Source organism: Callithrix jacchus, chromosome 10 (genome assembly GCF_049354715.1).
Source record: "Callithrix jacchus isolate 240 chromosome 10, calJac240_pri, whole genome shotgun sequence".
NCBI classification, from domain to species: domain Eukaryota; kingdom Metazoa; phylum Chordata; class Mammalia; order Primates; family Cebidae; genus Callithrix; species Callithrix jacchus.
Genome location: NC_133511.1, coordinates 109,323,065 through 109,346,191, shown reverse-complemented (window position 1 = coordinate 109,346,191; position 23,127 = coordinate 109,323,065). Strand labels below are relative to the sequence as shown.

Genomic DNA, 23,127 nt, shown 5'->3' with positions numbered 1-23,127 from the left:
GGTAAGTGCCTGCCGGGCTGTGGAGCGGGGGTGCCCCCCCTCACAGCACCACAGTGCTCAGCCAGGGTGAGATGCACTAGAGAATTGGGGGGTAGAGGGCAGCTCAGACTGAAGGTGGTGGCTCTGCCGGGCGTGGTGAATCACGCCTGTAATCACAGCACTTTGGGAGGCCAAGGCAGGCAGATCACGAGGTCAGGAGATCGAGACCACCCTGGCTAACACGGTGAAATCTTGTCTCTACTAAAAGTACAAAAAATTAGCGAGGCATGGTGGCAGGTACCTGTCCCAGCTACTCGGGAGGCTGAGGCAGGAGAATCGCTTGAACCCAGGAGCCAGAGGTTGCAGTGAGCCAAAATTGCCCCACTGCACTCCAGATTGGGCAACAGAGAAAGACGAGAGAGAGAGAGAGAGAGAGAGAGAGAGAGAGAGAGAGAGAGAGAGAGAGAGAGAAAGGAGGAAGAGGAAGGAAGGAAGGAAGGAGGGAGGGAGGGAGGGAGGGAGGGAGGGAGGGAGGGAGGGAGGGAAGGGAAGGAAGAAAGAAAAACAAAAAGTTGTCTGCTGTGCTTTCTCCCCACTGGGGACCCTCTAACCAACTCAATCCCCCACCCCAGGGGAATTGAGCCTCAAGAGCTCAGCCTGGAGTCACCAGGATTGGGCAGCTACCCTCCAGCCAGAGACAGTCCTCTGTGCTATTTACTAATCATTCATTCAACATACTTTCTGAGCAGTGCTGTATGCCAAGTACTGCACTCAGCACTGGGGAGACAGTGGCCAGGGACTTGCATTCTAGGAAGAAGACACACAATAAACCAAGTCCATTCACAAATATAGGAGATCATGTCAGATCACAGTAGTTGCTGTAGAGGAACAGGAAGGCGTGACAGGGGTTGCTAGGGTGGTGGAAGAAGGCCTCAGTGAGGAAGTGACACCCAGCCCTAGGGTTGAGGAAGAAAGACTTCTTCTTCATCATTACCCTGCCCCCTTCCCTTGTGGGGAGCCTGGAGCCTGAGCCCCAGAATGGGTGCACTGCTTCCTGGAGGACTGAGTAAGAGAAGCAAAAAGAAGGGAGAAAGGGGCAGTCAGTGGTGCATTTGCCAGGGGTGGAGGTGCAACACTTGAAGCAGTTATTGTAACTTCCACCATTTGCAGAGCTGGCAACTTCCAGCCAAGTGGTACACATGACTCCCTGAGCTGGGTGTAGTCCCCTAGGTCTCCTAATACATAGTGAAATAACTGGGCATGCAGAAACTGCCTGGCGTGAGAAGGGACCTGACAGGATGCAGGCAGCAAGCCAGGGATACCCTCTGCTGCGGGAGAAATAATGCACCCAGAGAGCATGGTAGGCCCAGACACAGGCTCCGGCACTCTCCCTTCGGCAGGAAAGTGGGACGGATGCCCTACATCTTTGCTCAGGAACCAGATGGGAGTGGCCCCACTTTCAGCTCTGGAAAGATCGACAGAGGAACAAATGATTGAACACACACGGAAGTAGCCAGCTCCTCTTATCACTGCGCTGGAATTCCCCGGAATGTTTTGAAAGGGGTCTAGGAGAGGGATTCCATGGAGGTTTGCAGGAGGGCTTCAGGTCACACACTCAAGTGACTTGCCTGGAATGTTACCCCAAAGGTACTTTCTCACGTGCTGGCACGTGCTCATTCTTCCTGGATCCATCTATAAGATAAAACGCAGAGGACTAAAGGCCCTCGTTCCAAGGATGCAAGGTGTCAGTGAGTCAGGAGGGCTTAGGACATTAAATCCTGGGGTTTGAATATCCAGGTGGTCAGGGACAGGTTGAATAGCGAGGCAGTAATTAAACTGGTAATACAGGCTCAGAGTCAAAAAACGATTCTTGAAACATAGCAAATTTTTGCATTGGGTGCACCTGGTTCAGAGGTTCTAGGAATAGTGTATAATTGCAATTGGACCTGTTGGGGGGGGTTGTCCTCTCCACCCAACCCTCCCCACCACAATTTGCCTGTTATAGTCATTCCCTCATTTATTAGGCAGGAATGAGGGTGGAGGAAGAAGTGGGGGTATTGCCATCACCTTCTGAGTGCCTGCAGGCAGCTGCTGGGTGCAGGAGACTGGAGCAGGCTGCTGGCTTGGAACTCCTTGACAAAAAAATGCATCTCTAAGCCCCTGGGAACCATAGGACACTTTCATTCATTCACTCAACAAGCCCTGCAGTGAGCAAGACAGACCTGGCCTCTGCTGCGAGAAAACTCTCTCCTCTCAGGGCACAGGTGCAGGAAGGGCCAGCACACTGTTAATTCTGCTGCTAGATTCTTGAAGAGAGGGTGGGTGGGCGACCAGTTGTCCTTGACTAAGGGAAACCAAAGAAAGAGTCTCAGAACTTAGTGCTGTACTGAGCAGTTGGAATAAAGTGAGGGGATAGAATCTTACAGCCCCACGTTTAATCTTTTATTCCACAAATATTTGTGGGGTGCCAGGCACATAGGAGGCTGTCCTGGGGCAACTAGTGGGGTTGAGATACACACATAACCAGGCAACCAGACAACCACAAGACCTGGGATAGAGATGAGGCAAATGGAAGCCTCAACCTGAACTAGGAGAGATGGGAAGACTTCCTAGAGAAAGATGTTCTAGGCTGAATTCCATTAGCCAGACAAAAGTGCAGGAGTGAGGTTGGGGAATTCCAGGTAGTGAGAACCACCTATGCTACGGTGCACGGGCTAGAGAACTGGGCAGATTCTAGGAGCTTGAAGAAACTGCTGGACAGGAGCATTTAGAATGATGGCAGGAGCACTCAGCTTTTTGCTCTCCAACTTTGGAAAATTACTTTGGTTGAGTCTCAGTCTACCCATATGCAAAATCGGTATAATAAACTTGTATTGCCAGATTGCTGGCACAACAAGAATTCAATAAATAAAGGACCCTTACGTGGCTTCGGTGTGCCCCAGTAAGGCGCGGTTCCCGTTGGGCATGGAGTGGGGGGCGGCTGGAGCCTGCGGGCTCCTGGCTTGGTTTGCGGAATATCTTTATTAACGAGCACTTCAAGGTAAGCCGGCGATGGAAACCAGATGTGGGATCACGCGGTCGGCGGCGGAGCAAGGACCAGAGATACTAAGGGAGTAGGGTAGGGTAAGAGTTACCCCAGATGAGGTTGAGAGCAGAAGCGCGACACCCCCCCCCCCAGATTTTTTTCTCTGGGAGACCTTAGATGCAGAAAGTTCACATCTGACCCACATTCCTGGATTCTGGGTGCTCAGGCCCTCTTTAATTTTACCTTGCACTTTCACCTCTCACCCCACTCCCAGACTCCCTCGAGGTACGTTCTGGCTACGCGATTTTCTCTGGGCTGCTCTCGCTGATCTCCTTCAACTTGAACCATTCACAGCCAGGGGGCCAGTTTCCTCTCTGCGTCTTCGAGGTCCGCAGGACCTTCCAGGTCAATGGAGGGACTAGCCTGAGGAGAGGTTCCTGGACACGGCTGCTACTTCCTGGCTGTGTGACCTCGGCCAGGTGGCCGCCCCTCTCTGAGCCTCCGTTAGCTTCTCAGAAAATTGGGAGCCCCAATCTCCAGCATGGTTGTCATGAAGCGAAATCGAAGGTTCGTCATATGGAAGGGCTCCACGCGCAAAGTTCTTTTCCCTTGCTGTGGCGGTGCCAGGGGCCTCGAGGCTCGCGTTGGTGGGGAAATCACAACCTATCAAAACCAAGCAGTTCATTTTACAGTCGGGGACAGTGAGGCCAGAGAGAGAAGAGTCGGTCTCACCCCCTCCCCTACCCGCGACCCCAAAGAGTGAACCTGTGAGAGCGCAACCATCGGGCGAGGCCACAGGTCTCCAGACTCCGCAGGTCTCCAGACTCCGCGCTCGTACTTGGCCGGGCAGGAAGTCCCCTCGGATGGACGCAGACTGGGGACGTGCGTGGTGCATCCTCGGGAAGATAGCACAGGGGGCTGAGTTCTAAAGCTTCTGAAGCTGGGCCCAGCCCAGGGCTTCCCTTGGGCTTGAGGGAGGGCAGATGTCGCCGCATCCCAACCCAGCGCCCTTACAGCGGAGGGCAATAGTTAACAAGGCGTGAAAGTTGACTGTGCACCCGAGGACGAAGGCTTGAGCGTGTGTTAATCTCCAGGAGGAACGGGAATGGGGAGAACTGGAAACCTAGGAAAAGGTGACAGCGGGAAGGCGCGCGGGAGTCCAAAGGACTCGCTTCCAACCGCAGGCCGGTGGTCCCCCTGACTTCGACTGTCAAAACCTGTTAGGTTTATTGGGGGGTGGGAGGGCTTTTTTTAAAACCTGTCATTAAAATTTGCATTTCCTCTCTACCTTAGGCCAAAGCTCCGACACCCCGCCAATTCGCAGCCTAGCCTCGGGTGCCCTGGGGGTCCTGGCACCTCCCCAGCCCCGGCTAGAAGCCGACAAGCCCTCGGGCGCCTCTGGGTTGAATCCCCGCTAGCGAGTCAGTAGCGTCTCCTTAAGAGTGGAGAGGAGGGGGCAGGAGCCCGTCGAAGGAGAGAGGAGGAGGGGACGAGAGGGGGGAAAAGGAAAAAGCAAGTCAGGGAAAAAAAATTACTCCCCCCCCCCCCCCCCCCCGCTTCAAAACCTTAGGAGGGTTTGGGAGATCTGGTCAACTTTCCGAAACATCTGAATTGTTTTACTGCCCTCCGTTCTTTCCCTCGGCTAGCTGTGAGGAGGGAGGAAAGAGAGGAGAGAGAGAGAGAGAGAGAGAGAGAGAGAGAGAGAGAGAGAGAGAGAGAGAGAGTTGAGAGAGAGAGAGAGAGAGAGAGAGAGAGAGAGAGAAGGGGGAGAGAGGGAGGGAGGAAGAGAGAGAGAGGAGAGAGAGAGAAAGAAGAGGGGAGAGGGAGAGGCAGGCGTGGAGGGGAGGAGGGAGAGCAAGCAGGCCCGGCGCGGAGAGCACAGCCACCGCCTCCTCGACTCCCCAAACTCCCAGCCCAGGCGCGCGGTGGCGTCCTCGCGCCCTCGCTCGCGCCCCCGCCCGCCGCCCGCGCAAGCCAGGCATGAATGCTGAGACTTGCGTCTCTTACTGCGAGTCTCCGGCCGCTGCCATGGACGCCTACTACAGCCCAGTGTCGCAGAGTCGGGAGGGCTCCTCGCCTTTTAGGGCATTTCCCGGAGGCGACAAGTTCGGCACAACTTTCCTGTCGGCCGCTGCCAAAGGACAGGGATTCGGGGACGCCAAGAGCCGGGCCCGTTACGGCGCCGGGCAGCAGGACCTGGCGGCACCCCTGGAGGGTGGTGCCGGGGCGCGGGGCCCCTTTACCAAGTTCCAGCCCCAGCCGTCGACCCCGCAGCCACAGCCGCCGCCGCCGCAGCCGCAGCAGTCCACTCAACCGCATCTGTACTTGCAGCGAGGCGCCTGCAAGACGCCCCCGGACGGCAGCCTCAAACTCCAGGAAGGCAGCAGCGGCCACAACGCGGCCTTGCAGGTTCCCTGCTACGGTGAGTGCACGTGCGGATCACCGGGGGCTGGGGACGGCGGGGTGCGTGGCTTCCGCACCGCTGGAAACTGGAGGCTTGCGGGAGGCCTGAGTTGGCGGACTAGGGGCGGGGTGAGGAAAGCCGTGGGTGACTCCGGTCAGAAAACCGGATCGCTGCGAGAGAGCCAAGGGATCTGTTCTGCCTCCTTCATGTCCGCCGCCCCAGGCACAGAGCGTTTCGGCTGTTAAACTCGACCTGGAGTTTGTTTTTCCCGGTCCCTTCGGCATTTCCCCAAACCGCTTGCTTTGCGCTGCCCGCTAGGCGGGATTTGAAGCGGATGCTTCTTACCAGCCCAGGGCGTGCGGCGGGAAGGAGTCTTCGCGCAACGCTCGGGCGCCGGGCAGCCGGGCTGCGGAGGCCTCGCTCCGCTCGGGCTGGGAGACTCCTCCGGCGGCGCCGCCGCAGGTGAAAGCGCCGCAGGTGTGGAGCCCCGCGGGAAGCCCGGAGCGCCGCTGACCGAACGCTCCCGGGAAATCCAGGCGCACCGGCGCGACACAGTGCAAGGCCGGAGATCCTGGGGTCCCAGTAGACACTGGGGTCTGCTAAGACCCGAGTCTTGGGACGCAGAGCGCTACTGGCGGTGGGATGCGGGCAGGCCAGAGTTCTGGCGCTTCTCTCTCGGCGATTCTTGGAGGCGGCAGGCCCCTGAACAATGATTAAGGACGGAGTAGGAGGAGAGATAGGAAGCCGCCGAGGCCCAGGTGACCCAGGGCTGTGGCAAGAAAGAAGGGTCTGGGTCCTGATTTGAGCCCACGGGGAACCCGAGGAAGCTGGCCTAAATGACCTCCAAGCCCCCTTGAACCGAGCCACAGGAGGCAGGCCTGGCCCCCAGAGCACCGCCACCGATGCCGGCGAGAGAGTCACTCAAGGACGGACTCTAGCCAGAGCAGCTCAGTAGCCCAGGCCTTCTCTTCTTCCACAGAATCGGGGTTCTTGAGCCTCAGAGAGGAAGGGGGAGGAACCACGCAGAAAGGGAAAAACCTTCTCAGGGCGGGACCCCTAAGCACAGACTCTCCCTGAGGCCTTGGCCTTCAGGCCTGGCCCTGGTGAGGTGAGTTGGGGGCAGGGAATTTGCCCTGATCCAGGCTGATGGAGAGGCACTAGGCCTGGGGACAGAGGCTGGGACATGCTGGAGGCCTTGGTGGCTAGGATAATCCTGGGAAACAGCTGATGGCAGACGTTTTCTCCTATTCAGGTTTGTTCTTTCACAGGCGCAGAACAGTTCATAGATGGCTGCTGACAAACATTCACAGTCATATGCTTGTCTACAATTACATTTTACACAGAGAGAGAGAGAGTCTTCTTTGGGAGCTGATGTGGTCATACCCCAAGAACACATCCCCATGTGGCCTCGAACAAGCCACATACTCCCAAACCCATAGGACAGGACTGAGAGCAGATTTAGAAAAATTCAGTGGCCCTTCCCCACTTCCTCCACCTTTCTTCTTCACCTCCAGTTGGAATGAGTTCTGGCACTCAGATCACAGACCCCTGAAACTCCACACACAGACACACAGGCAGCTCCACACGCAGGCACCCACAGCTCCCATACAGGTACTCCTGTGCTAGGCAGACAGAGACTCTCAGCCCTTTCCATACAGGCCAGCCTTCCCAGCCCAGGCGCCCTGTAATTCGGGAATATTAGGTGAGAGCAGGTCACAGACTAAGAGACCCATGGAGGTTCTTCTGCATAGCCAGGGGCTCATGCTTTCTCTCCTACTGCACTGGATTTTCATATTTTAAATAAAATTACCAGTGAGACCTCTGAAGAGGCTGAGAGCAGCTGAAGCAGCTCCCCACCCTGAGCCCTCTCTCTGTGACCTGCTGGGCCACCATAGCCAGCCTGGCCCTTCCTCTACTTGCACTAGCCTTTGGAGCTAAGGGAAAGGGCCAGCCATTGGACCTGCGACTGCCCCTAACCTGTGGCAGTGTGACCTGACAGCAAGCACCTTCCCAAACCCCGGTTTCCTCGTCTGCCTCCTGGGGTGATAACAGAAAGGCCTTACTGAGTCGTAAATGTGCCTCTGCAGAGACAGCAGGAGGCAAGAGCCCCCTCCCCAACCCATTTTCAGCCCTATCCAACTCCGTGCTGCTGGGAACTTGAGAGCACCCAATTCTGAGGACAGGGCAAGCTCCTGCCACTGCTCTGGGTCATAAACTGCAGGCTGGGACCAAAGGCAGCCTCTAAACACCCGCAGGACCCCACTCCATGCTACCTAAGATAGAGGCACGGCTGGGGCAAAGCCACAAACCACAAACAAGTCACTGTTCGTTCTCTTCCCTCTCTCAGTTCGTTCTTTTCCCTCTCTCAGTTCGTTCTTTTCCCTCTCTCAGTAGCCGGTCTCCCTGGCCAGGAGAGGTCTGGTTCTTCTAAGAAAGGGATTAGGCTCATTAGGTCTAAGATGGAGAAACTGAGGCTCCAAAAGGTGAGGCTCTGCCCTCTACAGAGGCAGCCAGGAGGAGGGCCTCTGGAGTGGGATCCCCCCACTGCCAGCAAGCCGGGAAACTGAGGCATGCATTGACAAGGATTGTCCTCCACAGTTGTGAGAGTGCGAACTAAAAAGGGGAGAACCAAAGTTCAAGGAAAAATCCTTAGACGTTTTCAAGAGCTTGGAGAAAGTCCGAGGCAGGAGTGGCCTTGGTGCCAGTACCGGCCCTGGCTGATCTCCGACTTCAGGCAGGCAGCTGAGACCTGGCAACCATTCCTAGCCCTGGGGGTCCAGGGCAAAAGTTAAGCTGTTCTTTCTCGTGTGTAACTACACCTAACAAAAGGGAGAAGCTCAGAGGCCCCCTCCCGGGCCTCAGCTTCGGGGGCCACTCCCGGCAGAATCCAATTGCCCCTCGGCAAGGAAGGTGCTCCCAGCAGCTGCGCCAGGGCCAAGCCAAGGGAGTGTGGGGCGGAGACACCGCTTCAGTCTCTTGTTGGCCGGCTCTGGTCCGGGTTGCAGAAAGAGTTGGTGAGAGAAAGCCTCCGGGGGTGCAGACGTCCCTATTCCAACTTGGGCCTCCCTTTCCCCAAATGTGCTAAAAGAACGACGAGTAAGGCGGCTCCGCAGTGTCCTTTGGGTGCGGGGACCGCGTTTTTACGAAAGAGCCCCCACCGAGCCCTCTTCTGCGGCAACCCAGACCTCCCTAGTCTCGCCCCAGACTCTGAGTCCGCTCTTTGGCCTCCGGAATTCCCTGCCCAAGCCCAGAGTGGGCCGCTGGGTCCCAGGTGACGTGTCAGGTTGGAAACCCGAAGTTTCTCAGCGACGCAAAGAGTCTCCTTGTACTAAGGAAAGGGACTCCAGCGCCTTACCCTCAAACTCCGGATCCAACCCCGGGAGCCGCAGCCGGCGCGTGCCAATCCTTGGCTTTGCCTCCCGGGACGCGGGTCCACTGCGGGAAGCTGCCCTGCTCCCCGCTTCCGTTTCGCTTTCGATTCGTTGCAGGCAGGTTTTTGTTGAAAGCAGTTTGCTACCTCTCCATCCACCCACCCCGGAAAGCCGCGCTCTCTGCGCCAAGGTCTGGGCAGGCGCGAGCCAGGCTGGAGCCCCTGGGGTGCCGCTTAGAGGCCCAGTCCCGATTTTTCGAATTAGACTCAATGTTTAAATACTAGGAGGCATTTATTTTCCCTGCACCGACACAATCCATGCACCACGAAATGTGTAAATTCTGCTGGGGTTGTGTCTGAATTTAGTCAGAGAACTGGGGTATGTTTTTTATTTATGTGAGTGACGACCCAAAGAAGACAGAAACTAAAACTCGGCAAAAGCAGCGAATGCCCGTGGGTGACTGTGGGGTGGTCGGAGGAAAAATCGAGCCCCACAGTCGATTTTTCGGGAAGCCTGCTCGGGAAGGGGGGACTGTTGTTTGATTTTGGGGGGAGAGATGGCAAAGGAAGATGCTTTCAATTTTTTTGTTAATTTCCATAGCCACCAGCCTGCTTCACCAGTCTGGTCCAAACACACACGTTCTTAAATAGAAAAACAGAGGGCCTGGATTAAAACTCAGTATTTTAAGTCAATCGACTTGCGCAATTTTTCTTTATTACAATTTACATATAGCGAAGTGCTTAGCTCTGAAGAGGAAAGTTGGAAGAATTGTTACGTGTGTGTACACTGTTAGGAAGACCATCTGGATACAGAAACAGACCATTCGCTTGTTTCTCTAAAGGCTGTAAAACGTTAAAGCAAAAACATTTTTTGTAAGTTGTTTTAAGAAAATTTCAGAAGAGACTTCGGATCACCGGGGACCCCATTTTGTTCCTGACAGCAGTGTTTCTTGGATAGGGAGACAGTGTAGCTTGGGCATTTGCGCGGTCGGGACTCTAATGCGAAGTTCCAAGTGACTGCGCCGGGAACCTCGCTGCGACCGCCGAGCTAAGCGGGAGTCACCGAACCCGGAGCCGCGCGCACTGCGATGCCGGCCCGCAGTAGGAAAGCAAAACGCCCTACAGAAAATCTCCTGGAAGCCTTGGAGGGCCCCCCACCCCCAGGACACTGTTTTCGAAGATCAGCTGGGCGCACTTTCTCAAGGACGTTCCTTCTTCTGGGCGTCGGCCCCCTTCTCTCTGCCCATAGCCGCGCACAGCCTTGTTTTGGTGGCAAACTGAAATATGAAATGGAAATATATTGGCCTTTGCAGCTGCCAGGCGTGAGAGGTGGTTGGCGACTGGCGCGTTTGTCCGGGCTTCGGACTTCTCTGCAGACCCCTGGACTGGGGTGCCCGAGGCCAGGAGAAGAGGAGGATAATTGCCCCGAGCCCCCGAGGCTCCGCGAATTTGGGATGACGCTCGAGGGCCGCGCTGCTTCGGCGCGCCTCTCGCCGCGAGGATGGGCGAGGTGTGTGGGTATGGGAGTGTGTGCTGGAGAGAAGAGAGAACGCTTGACCAGAGAGAACTTCCTGCCCCTACCCCCGCCAGCATCAGCGTCCTTAGCCCCCCAAACCCCTGTTCAGGAAGCCCAAGGACCTAGGCCCAGGCAACTGTGTTGGGTGGGACGGTAAGAGCGCCGTTCTGCACCCAGACGTCGCCTGCCAGGCGCCACCTGGCCACATGCCTCCGTCAGCAGCGCGGATTCTCCAGCCGTTGGCACAGGTCCTCACCGAGGTGACAGTTATCAGGTTGAGAAACCAACACTGCGAGGACCTGGCTATGTGAGATCTCGTCTGGGGGATGAGGAGTGGAAGCCGACCGTTCTGCGGTGCCACGAGACAAGTGAGAAGCAGCCCTTCCAAACAGGGTCCCTTGCAGGGAGGAGGAGGCACCTCTTTCCAACCAGCGAGCCCTCCCAACTGCAGCCGGGGTCTTCTCTAACATCAGTTACCCACAGCCTCCAGGGACCCTGCCTCCAGAGGTGCAGCCCGGCACACCTCTCCTCTGCAGAGGTGTAAACTGGTGACACTCCCATCTCCATTCAAAACGCTCCTTCCTTGCCCAGTACAGGGGTGCAGAGTAAAGCAGGGGCAACAGCTTGCGTGATGCCTGGAAGCAGGTTCCTCAGAAAGGATAACAAAAGCTTAATGGTGCGACAGAATCTTCCACTGTGTCCAGAAAGAAATAACAGCCCCCCTATCAGTTGCACCCGCCCTGGCCCTCACCCCCAGCACATTAACAAAGACCCGCTTCTCCACCTCACCTAACCCGAATCAGCCAGCACCCAGGAGGGAAGAGTGGAAGGGAACCTCAGTCAACGATCAGCCGTGAGTAAAATGAGGAAGAGCCATGCAGAGGCAAGGCTCTGAGGAGCCAAGGATGAGGTGTGGGGTGGCACGCAGGGCTGCGGGCTGGTTTGGATTTGGACTCCAGAGACAGTTGGAAGAGTCACCCTGGTACTCCATGGCTCCCAGGGTGCCCTTTTGGTGAGATGGGGGTTACTGGGGATGCCGGCAGGGTAAGAGGCACCACCACCTGCCATGTACCTGTTTTTCTCAGTGATCATGGCACTTGTACTGAGGACTGCTTGGTCATGGCTGCTGGGCACTGGTGCCGCTGCACATTGGGAACAGAGAGGGAGCCAGTGCTGTCTTAAAGCAGATTCTTTAAGAGTGGATTTTCCTTCTGAACTGGAGGCCCCGGAGCACCACATTGTCCCTAGAGGGACAGGACCTGGTGACCCAGGTCAGAGCAGAACAGCTGGCTCTCTGCAGCTCTGAAGGCCATAACCGAGAAGGCTGGGAAGCTGTGGGAGGTTTGGACCACAACACTGATGTCCAGCTTGGCATGCGTGGGGACCAGGGCCCACAGTGGGGTTAGCTCACCCCAGCCTCCACCTTTGTGTTTTCTACTCCCACATGGCCTTGGAGATGTCCCTTCTGCTTAGGGTCTGAATTTTAGCTCTATGTAATGCAAGAGTGTGGACAATTTCCAAAGACCCTCTCGGAATTTCTATGCTGGTAGCAGTCTGGGCCCACCTTCACCCCCTTTCTCTCCCCTCCTCACCCCCCATGCATTTTTGCCCAGGAGAAATCCAGGTAAGGTGGGTGAAAAAGGCTTCCCTGGAGGCTGGCACAGGTCCTGAGTGGGGAGCCATCCCAGGACACAAAGCCAGCTGGAGGTCCTGCAGGGCAGTGGTGGAATGCAGCTTCTGGGCTCAGGACTGGGATGTAAATAGGGAAAGGGCTGAGCGAGTGTCTTTGTGTCCACATGTGACCAGGCCCAAGCTGAGGTCCCATCTCATGGCCCATGTGTCTGCTGATCTTCTCTCTCCCACTATTTATGGAGCACTTTCCCTGGCTGGACCTTCTAGGAGATAGAACACGCCAAGTGCCTGCCTCCTGTGTTTCGGCTTGTGTCCTTCCAAGTGTGTTGTTCAGTTGGGCTTAACAAACGTTCACTGGTTAGAGAATGAATGAAGAACTGGTGTCTCCTGCAGTGTTGCCCCCACATGGTTAAGTGCACCTAGGACCACCTTTGGCTGTGTGAGGGCTGGCTTGGGTGTTTGCATGATTGTGTGCACAGCATGAATGAGGGCGGTGTGTGTCTTGCCCATTCTCACACAGTCCACGTCCTGCTGTCTGAGTGTTTCAGGGTGAGGCCTAGGGTTTGTGTGTAGTCCAGTGAAAGGCATGCCTGTCCTCCATCACTTGCGTCTGTGTACCCCAGTGTGTGAGCCTCAGGTTTGCAAGAGTGAGTACCCATGTGCACAGCTCTGGAGCCCCTCTGGGTCCATGGGTGGCATAGCCTCTGCCTCCAGAAGCGCACCTAGGGAGACAGTGACTAAGCACCCTTGCATCATGGCCGGTGGCCTTTCTGCCCCTGGTCATGGCTCCCAAGAGCAGCTGACTCACTGAGTGGCAGGCGGAGTGTCCCTGTGGCAGGTCTCCGGTGGGGCCCAGCCATCCGTAGTGTCATCCTGGGACCCTCGAACGGGGTCCATCCCGCCTGCCAGCACTGAGGCCTTCCAACAACTCCCCTCCAGCTCTGGAATGTACCCTCTGTGCTGTGTGGCTCACTGCGGAAGAGACACATCTTTGGCACTGTTCTTACGCACATTTAGCACACAAACAAACTGAGGCCCAAGGGGAAATGGACCCCACAGCCAGGTTAGCAGGAGGGCAGGAACCCACCGAGTTCTCCTTCCGATACAGTTGGTGGAAAGGCAGAACGCGCCGGGGAATCCGATCCACTCACCCGCTCTTGTTGGACTGACTCCGGCAGTAAGTCCAGTAAGTCACGTTCTCTCTGGGCATGGAATAGAGCAGATGCTTCCCGTCCTGCCTCAGTCTCCTTAGAAGTAAAGCAGATCCCACCATGAGCTCCTGGGCATTAGAGGACAACAGGAGAGCACCCTCGGAATTCCTGGTGGGATTGTAGGGACCTGACTCCAATCCAGCTCCACCAGGCTGGGGCTCCTGCTCTCTGCCCAACTCCCCAGTCTGGGTTTTCTTTTCTTAAGTTCGTGAAAACCACAAGCCAGGGTCAGTTGCAGCCAGATGACCAATTCCGGCAGCTGTGCAGGACTGTCCACCAGGCCCTGAGGGCCTTTGGTTGCATCCAGCATCCTGGTACCTCCCCCGACCCTGCAGCACACACACCATGGGTCATGGTGACATAGTGGGGGTTCCACCCAAGGTTGGGAGAGATGGCAGTCATCTCCTGGCCCACATGTCTTATTTCACAATCAAGGGGACTGGGAGGCCAGATTCCATTTACACATGGCTCACCAAACTGCCTGTCACTATGCCAAGCCTTGTGGGGGATTCTGGGAAGCTCCCAATGCAGCCCCTTCAGGTCCAGAGGTAGAGACAGACAAGCAGCCTTGAAACTCCAGTTCAATGGAACGGGCGCTGAGGTCAGACCCTGACTCAGGCTCTGAGGAGAAGGTTGGGCTGGCTTGCCCTGGGGGGTTTAAGCGCCACCAGGGTTTTGTAGCTTATTGGAAGCCACTTAAGGGGAGGGTTCAGGAACGTTGGGGGAAGTTGGGATTTGTCGAGGCCGATGAGTCTTCTCTAGCAGCTGGAAATCCTGAGCCTTCTTCTCTCCTTGACTTACTCCTTTTCTCCCTCCATACTTTCTCTGCAGATCAAGACATCTTGGTTTTCCTATGGAAGTAGCCATGTATAACAGCTCCCTTACCTCTCTAGTGCCACTCTGTTTCTCCATGTGTTGAATGGGACTTTGGCCCTGTCGTGCCTGGGAGGGGGTGTGAGGAGGATGTGATGATGGGGAGAGGTAGCATCCCTGCCCCATACATCCTGCATTGCCAGGTTCTCTGCCCCACCACTCACACTATACCCTTCCAGGCTGCTAGGATATTGCAGATGGTAGTGGTGGGGTCCTTCCTGATCAGGTCTCAGAGTAGGGATGTAAACTTTGGGGTCCTCTGGGATGTGCGAGTCTCCCCGATGTCTCTACCTGGCCACAATGATTCATTCACATCTGGTTCACATCCCAGCATGGAGACTGGACAACTCCAGCTCTATGGCCTCTGCCTTCAAGGAGAGAGCTCACTTTCAGACGGGAAGACAAACATACACACGGCTCTATTGCATTGGTCCCCTGTCAGGGCCTCCACCTTCCCATCTCTGAACCTTCTTCCTGGGACTTGGTGGTTTGAGAGGCCTCTGGGTCCTGTAATATTCACCGAGAGGTGGGTGGATCCTCCAGAATCCTCGAGATGCCTCGGGGTCCCACATTCTTCCCCATTCATTATGCCAGGAAAGGGAGAAGGCTGCTCCAGTATGCCAAAGGATAAGAGTCTGGCGTGCCAGACCTTGCTCTTGGCCTCAGTTTTCCCATCTACAGGACAGAGACCATAATGGGTTTTGAGGCGAAGAAGGCTTAGAGTTGGCGGCTGCTGCAGAACCGTGTGACAGCCCAGAACCACTGAGCGCTCCTGCCAGTGTGTCAGGCAGTACCCCAGTGCTGCTTGTGTATTATTTCATTTCATTGCTGTCACAACCCTATGAGAATGATACTATTATCATCCCCATTTCACAGATGAAAACTGAGGTTCATGGAAGATAAGTAACTCGCTCACAGTGGGACAGCAAGGAAGGAAGAGGCAAATCTTGATGGCAAGGGCTCCAAGAAACCTAAAAGGCATCCTGTTCTAGGATGATCCTGATTAGCCTAGAGATCACCCTACTTCTATCCCAGATGATGTGGAGAGGAAAGACAGGGTCTTAAAACATGGCCCCCAAAGCGTTCTTCTCAACTTAACATCCCAGGATGCAGAGGGCAAGTGATGTCAAGGGTAAGCTTTGGCACCTGGCAGGTTGAAGTTCTAGACCTGACTCTGTGACGTTGGGCACACCCTCCTCACCTGTGCCAGGTGAGGACAGGGTCCCAGGCATGGCATAGGGCCTCATAACTAGTATGAGGAATGACTGCATGAGTTTCCAGAGGTTTCAGGAACATGACAGAACCTTTGATTAAGGCAGTGTGGAGCTGCAAAGCATCTGTGGGACCACACAGTGGGAAAATAACATCTGCCCTCTGGGAAAGAGGAGAGACTGCAGGGGGTTTTGTCTCTTCTGTGTTAAACTTTCCCTGGAGCCTGGAGCTGGTGTATATATTAGATACTCAATAAACACCTGTTGCTGAATGAATGAATCAATCAGTCAGACGGGATGGGAACATGCTAGGAACTCTGTACATCTTTCCACGCTCTTCGTCCATCCTTCATTTGAATTGCAGCCTGGGGTGAGAATCTGCTTTGTCATTCTCTTGCATTCTGGTAGAAAATGATAGATTTTTTTTTTTTTTTGCAGGGTTCCCTGTTGGGTGTAGGAGCAGGGAGGGTCTGGGTAGCTCTATTTTGCACAAGCCTTGGTCCTCTCAGACTCGAGCAGCTGGAGGAGCACCCCTTTTCCTCACTGTTCTTCCTTTGGTCTCAGCCCACAGGCCACAGGCATGGGTTCTGACTGCCACACCCCTTGGGGTTGGCTCTAGTCAAACAGTTTTTTCCCTTCATTCCCAACTCTCCTCCTTAGGTCTCCCCCATTCCCTACAGTGAGTTCCATGTCCTTCCTGCTGGCACCCCCATTCCTGCCGCCTGCCCAGGGGGCTGCCTGAGAGCTGCTGAGGTTCCTCCCTTAGTAACTCATTCACTCATCCTCCCTCCCGGGACTCTGATACTCACCTGCAAGGGATACAGCCCTCTGTTCTGGCCAGGATGCCATCTGACGTCACCTGGGTTCCCAGCTGGGCACGCAGCTCCAAGGCCTGATCTCTTCCCAGCACATCCATGACTCCTTCCACCCACCCCACCCCAGCACTTGAGATCTGACAGCACTTGAACATCTGTGATCCCCTAAGTCTCACCAAAGGCCTATGTGGAGGAACTGAATCTCCATTTTGCAGATCGAAGACAAAGCTCAAAGAGGTGAAACAGCTCAGAAGGAACGCATGGAGGAGTGCTCTCCTGGCAAAAGCTCCTCCTCCCATCCAACGGATCCTTCAGCCTGGCACTCCTGTGTCGGGCAGGGACCAGAGCATTTGGCAGTGGGCGAACTGGCTCCTGCCCTCAGGGAGCCCACAGCCTGGTTAGAATGTGCTACATGCCATTCTAACCCAGGGAAAGTGAATGGACTGAGACTTCCTGAGCATGGACATTTGAAGTGGGCGTTGAAGGTTGAATAGGAGCTCACCAGTGGAAGGAGCTGAAAGAGGCCCTCTAGACTCAGGAAATAGCATGAACTAAGGCTTTGGGTAAGGGAAGAACATGAAGCCAGTGTGTGGAGTGCAGGAGCATGATGGATGCTGGTGAGATGGGCTGAGGAACAGCAGGAGCACAGCCAAGAGAGCCTTTTATTTCATTTTTATTTATTTATTATTTTTTTTGAGACAGAGTTTCACTCTTGTTGCACAGGCTGGAGTGCAATGGCACAATCTCAGCTCACTGCAACCCTCTGCCCAAGTTCAAGCGATTCTCCTGCCAAGTAGCTGGGATTACAGGTGCCTGCCCCCACGCCTGGCTAATTTTGTATTTTTAGTAGAGACAGGGTTTCACCATGTTGGCCAAGCTGGTCTTGAACTCCTGACCTCAGGTGATCCACCTGCCTCAGCCTCCCAAAGTGCTGGGATTCCAGGGGTGAGCCACTGCACCCGGCCATAGGTACCTCTCATTTCATTTCGCTTGCAAGGAATCATACAGTGTTTCTCCTTTGACATCTGGCCATTGGGATATCTTCTTTGGAGAACTGTATTCAAGTCCTTTGCTTGTTTTTGAATTGGGTTGTTTCCTTGTTCTTGAGTCATAGGAATTCTAGATATTAATTCCTTTTCGGTTATATAATTTGCAAATATTTCTTCTCATTCTATGGGTTGTCCTTTTGCTCCCTGGATACTGTTCTTTGATGAACAAAAGTTTTACATTCTGTTGAAGAAGCACAACTTTCCCATTTTTCTTTTGTTGTCTGTCCTCTGGGTGTCATATGCAAGAAATCACCAATAAACTCCAGTGTTGTAAGGACTTTCCCCTGCGTCTTCTTCTAAGAGCGTTATAGTTTAGCTCTTAGGACAGTCTTTGATGCACTTTAACTTTGAATATGATGTAACCTAAGGCTCCAGCTTCATTCTTCCTTATGGGGATATTCAGTTTTCCCAGCACTGCATGTAGAAAAGATGGCCCTTCTCTCATCAGCTGGTCTCGGAACCTTTGTTGAAAATCGATTGGACGTATATTTGAGAGTTTACATCTGGTCTCTATTCCGTTGCATTTGTCTGTCTGTTTGGCCCCTGAATGGCCTTCTCAGGTAAAGTCCAGGATCGCAGAATGCACAAGGACCCTTGTGGGCCATCCGTCCATCTCCCTGCCTGCAGACCAGTGATGGACTGGCCACAGAGACTTAGCTCAGGGATACACTTGTTTTCCAGGACCTGGAGCTGGTGAGAAGGGGTGGAGGACAGAGCCACAGGTGAGGACTCTAGACACACAGTCTTGGCCCTGACTAGACCCCTGGCTATTTGGGGGCCCCTCTGCCCCTTTAGTTGACCATCCCATGAGGATGTGGCCTTTGGGGAAATTCTCATGTGCTCTTGGGGTCTACACACCCACCTCCTGAGATGCTCAAATCTGGGACCACTTCCTTTATTGAGACGATTCCAGAATCCTTCCAGTGGAGCTGGGAGGAGCTCCAAGCGAGAAGCATCCTGTGGCTCCATGCTGTTGGCCCTGTGCATATTTTGAAGATTTTCTGTTTGATTCTCAAAAGAGGCACTTGCAACTCCCTGTCCCCTACCTGAGACCATCCAGTGAGCTGCACAGCCAGGGTTGGGGCTCCAGGGACTGGACAGCAGGCCCCAAGGGAGCACGGCTGCAGAGAAGCACCTGTCCCCTGCTCCCCCTCCTGGGAACTTTCCCAGCCTAGGTGACTAAACAGAGGCCTGCTTCAGCCTGGTCTTCCAGCCACATGCCCTAAGGCATAATTTCCAGAGTTCCTGGAAAATCACAGAGACTGCGTTCATTCCACAACTGGGCTACACAGGCTGCCTGATGCTTCCGATGCCTTTGATTTGGAGAAATCAGTGGAGCTCCGAACTTGGAAACAGATTTCAGCCGGCACAGTTGAGTGACCTCAGGCAAATTAGTTGACCTCTTTGCCTCGGTTTCTTTACTTGTAAAGTGGGGATAAGAATCATGTCTGCAAGTTAGTGACAGGGTGAGGCTTAAATAAAGTGAAACAGGTAAGGATCTTAGAACAGTTCTTGGAGCATAGTAAATGCTCAGTAAATGTCAGCTGTTATGATTGATAAGATTTTGCTGAAACCTTGACTATGTCAGACTGGCCAGAAGCCTTGATAGGCCTTTAAAGTTGACGGGGATGCATAGAGCTGGAAAATGAACAAATTATTCCTGAGTCTATCATTACTGTGTGGTTGACATTGTCTTTTAAAATATGGATGAATGATGGGAGGCGTGGGGCTGCCATCTCTACCTAACACAGGGCGGGAGGCTTCAAACAGGGAAGAAGGAGCCACCCAGGCCCCTCAGGCCCTTCCTTCCCATAGGCTGCTGCACCTTGTCCCATGCATCGGGAGCTGGGGCTTAACCCTCTCCCTGCTGAATGTGTTTTCTGTGTTTATTTGACCCAGACCTTCAGCCTGTGCCCAGGGTGCGGGTGGAGGTGTGTTCCTCTCTGATCAGCACAGAGTGGGGCACAGAGAGTCAGGCTCAGGGAATGTCAGGCAGGCTCTGCACCCTCCCTGGACCCCAGCTGGCACATCTGCAATTAAGAAAGCACCCGGCAGGCATGGCCCTGGGCCAGACCTGGACTAAGACTTTCTGCAGAAACCCAATGGGAGATAGTAGTATCCTCAATTTGCAGATGAGGAAGGTGAGGTTGTGACTTGAACCCAGATCTCCTGAAGCCAAAGAGTCTTGTTCCTCTCCCCTTCCCTGCCCATAGGGCTCATGCCAACTGCCTGGACAGCCTTATGCCTGTGTACCCATCAGACACGACCAGCACGTGAGAGCTCTGTAGACTGCGGTGGGGCGCTGGGGAGGTTTCAGCACATCGCACGCTGTATGTGGGCCGCCCCATCTTCGCTCCTCTACTGACCACAAGCCCTGACTGCCCAGACCCCACTCCCTCCTCCCTCCAGAGCCATCCTGAGAACCAGCCTAGCCCAGCCCAGGACCCCCTGTGATGTGTGGGAGCAGCTCCCATGGGTGAAGAAGAAGACATACCCTTCTAAACAGAATGAGTCATGCCCTCCTCACTTGCTCAGCGTTGGCGAGGCCAGGGACAAGAGGCCAGTTTGGAAACATTGCCCGTACCATGCGTCAGGTGGACAGCGAGGGCCAGGCCTCCTCAGGGAACGCATGTACCCAACCCCTGCTGTACTAACACGTCCCCTAGGACTTAGCCCCATGAGAGAAGATTCCACAGAGCCCAGTTTTATGCTACACAAAGTATCTTCTCAGGAGAACCATCCTGTCACAGGGGATCCGTCCTCCCAAGAAGTCGTAACAGGTGGAAGAGATGCACTTGCCTCTCCTTCGCGTGGATTACGGTTTTCTTGGTAGAAGGGACACACCATGCATTTTATTTTATTTTATTTTTATTTTTTAAAGATGGGGTTTTGCCATGTTGGCCAGGCTACTCTCGAACTCCTGATGTTAGGTGATGTGCCCACTTTTGCCTCCCAAAGTGCTAGGAGTACAGGCGTGACCCACTGCCACATCATGCATTTTGAAGCAGAGACTTGTTTGAATTTTTTATTTTGCCCAGATAAGCAGGAGTCAATGAAAAAAACATTTTCTTCCCTTCTTCCGTCCCTCCTTCCTTCCTTCCTCCCTTCCTTTCTTGAGACAGGGTCTCACTGTCACCCAGGCTGGAATGCAGTGGCTAAATCATGGCCCAGTGCAGCCACAACCTCCTGGACTCAAGCAATTCTCCTGCCTCAGTCTGCTGAGTAGCTGGGACTACAGGCTCATGACACCACACCCAGCGAATTTCTAAAATGTTTTGTAGAGATGCGGATCTTACTTTGTTGCCCAAGCTGGTCTCAAACTCCTGAGCTCAAGCAGTCTGCCCACCTTGGCTTCCCAAAATGCTGGGATTACAGGCATGAGCTACCATGCAGGGAAAAGAACCATTTTCAACTAACATGTTAATTATGAATGCGGAAACATTGATTGTTTATATTTTATACTTCCTATATGTGATAGGCAAAATGCTTGGAACCCAACCATCTCAAATCCCAGGCATTTGTACAAAAACACCAACCAAAACTTAGATATAATTGTCCTTTAGATATTTTGAATTGTTAACTATTTTATAGTGGTAAACGTGGGATTTTCAAAAAAGCAAATATTGAAAAATCTTTTCCATTCTTATCAACTTTAAGAATGTTGGTGACTTTTGGCCTGGCACAGTGGCTCACGCCTATAATCCCAGCACTTTGGGAGGCTGAGGTGAGCAAATCATGAGGTCAAGAGATGGAGACCATTCTGGCCAACATGGTGAAACTCCGTCTCTAGGAAAAATACAAAAATTAGCTGTGTGTGGTGGCACATGCTTGTAGTCCCAGCTATGCCGGAGACTGAGGCAGGAGAATTGCTTGAACCTGGAGGCCGAGGTTGCACTAAGCCGAGATCGTGCCACTGCACTCCAGCCTAGAAACACAGCAAGACTCCATCTCAAAAAAAAAGAAGGTTGGTGACTTTCTTAAAATAAAAACGAGTACTGGACATGGTGGCTCATGCCTGTATCCCAGCATTTTGGCAGGCCGAGGCAGGAGAATTGCTTGAATCCAGGAGTTCGAGACTAGTCTGGGCAACATAGTGACACCCCATCTCTACAAAAAATAATTTTTAATTAACCAAGTGTGTTGTTGTGCACCTGTGGTACCAGCTACTCAGGAGGCTGAGGAGGGAGGATTGCTTGAGCCCAGGAGGTTAAGGCTGCAGTGAGCTGTGATCGTACCACTGCACTCCAGCCTGGGCAATAGTAAAAAAACAATCCTGTAATTCCTTGAGCCATTGCTTTCCCCTTCTCATCCAAGGAGAGCAAAGTCTTCTTGTTTTTTCAGTTTGTGACTCTCTAGGTTAGAATGAGCACATTTGGGCCAGGCACAGTGGCTCATGCCTGTAATCCCAGCACTTTGGGAGGCCAAGGTGGGTGGATCACGAGGTCGGGAGTTCAAGACCAGCCTGGTCAAGATGGTGAAACCCTGTCTATACTAAAAATAAAAAAATTAGCCTGGCGCAGTGACAGGTGCCTGTAATCCCAGCTACTTGGGTGGCTGAGGCAAGAGAATCACTTGAACCTGGAAGGTGGAGGTTGCAGTGAGCCGAGATGGTGCCATTACACTCCAGCCTGGGTGACAGAGTAAGACTCTTCTCAAAATAAATAAATATATATAAATATTTTTTAAATGAGCACATTTGAGAAAGAAAAGACTTAATGTTGGTGAAAGCAGCACATTCTTTCTGGAATTATCTGCTACTTTTGCAGGCTAAGAAATTCAATTGTTTAAGATTAATTCGATTCAGCACATGCTAGCTGGGTGCCAGACAGCGACACCAGGCAGGCCGAGGGGTACCTTCCTGACACTCCTCCCCTGCCTTTGGCAAGGGTGCAACCTGAAGGCAGAGGCTGCCAGGAATCCACTCTTTGAAAGTTTCAAAAGTCTATATAACAAAATAAATGTGCATTTAACACTTGATTTTTACAGCACTTCCAATGTTTCACCTCACTTACAGTCTTTGTTATATATGTGTGTGAAATGGGCCCTTCATTGAAAGGGACGCTGGGAGCTACTTTTGACAGAGATTTATGATTCATCAATGTCTTTCTGGGAGCTGCCGCCAGGGAAACCTGAACTGGGGAGGATGCACCTGGGGAAGGAAGCCGGTGGGGAATGACACGGTTGCAGGCTGAGTGACCTTGCCCTGGCTGTCAGCTGCCATGACCAGATTTATCCCCAAATCATGACTGTATTCAGGTATCATGGCGTTGTCCCATTGATAGAGAGGCTAAGGTGCGTGGGGCAGGGGATGTGCCGTCTTGCCCTCCACTTCAGTCAGACCTCACAGCCATTCTGGGATGTGGATGTTCTCAGCCGCACCTTCCAGATGAGGAAACCGAGGCACACAAAGGTCAAGTCACCTCTCCAAGGATATCCCTCTGTAGCAGAACCGTAGGGTGGCTTGGGAGCCTCCTTAGTAATCTTTAGTCTCCGCCATTTCTTTCACAAGGGAAACTGACATTCCCTAGTCTTACGTGAAGCAATAGCTGAAAGAAGCTTCAACAGACCTCTCCAACCACAACCCTGCCTCGAAACCCCTCCTCCACAGAGATCTGGAGTTGCCCCAAGGCTGGGCTAGGTTACCACCCTGCACTGCACTCACTGCCCCTGTCACCAAGCTGAGCCATTTGAAGGTAGGGGCTGTGTTTTACTGGGCTTTGTATTTTCATCACGCGGAACTTTCCCAGCACATAGCTGGTGCTCCAGGGATGCTGTTGAATGAATGAATGCAGCAAATAAGTGTCAGAACCAGGGGCCGAGCCCAGGCCCATCCTACCCTAAAGGCTTCTCATTCATTTCATTTTGCGTCATGCAGGATCTAAGCCTCTCTGTCTCGCCTGCCTCTGGACAAAAGTGAGATTATAGTCTCTTGGTGAAGGTGATGGGCTGCAGGGTTCTTTCTGCTACAGAAGGGAAACAGAGGCTTGGGGCAACTGAGAGATGTCTCAGGACATGCCCAAGGCCACATGGTCTGGAGGAGTC

At 53.6% G+C, this 23,127-nt stretch overlaps 1 protein-coding gene across 1 annotated transcript in view; it reads left to right on the top strand.

Moving 5' to 3' along the window:
- Nucleotides 1-4,934: 4,934 nt before the first annotated feature.
- Nucleotides 4,935-23,127, top strand: part of ALX4 (ALX homeobox 4) — a 49,576-nt gene continuing 31,383 nt past the window's right edge. Inside the window, exon 1 of the mRNA XM_035262403.3 lies at nt 4,935-5,426. Coding sequence (XP_035118294.1) covers nt 4,985-5,426 — 442 coding nt within the window. The 5' untranslated portion in view covers nt 4,935-4,984. The remainder of the gene's footprint in view (nt 5,427-23,127) is intronic.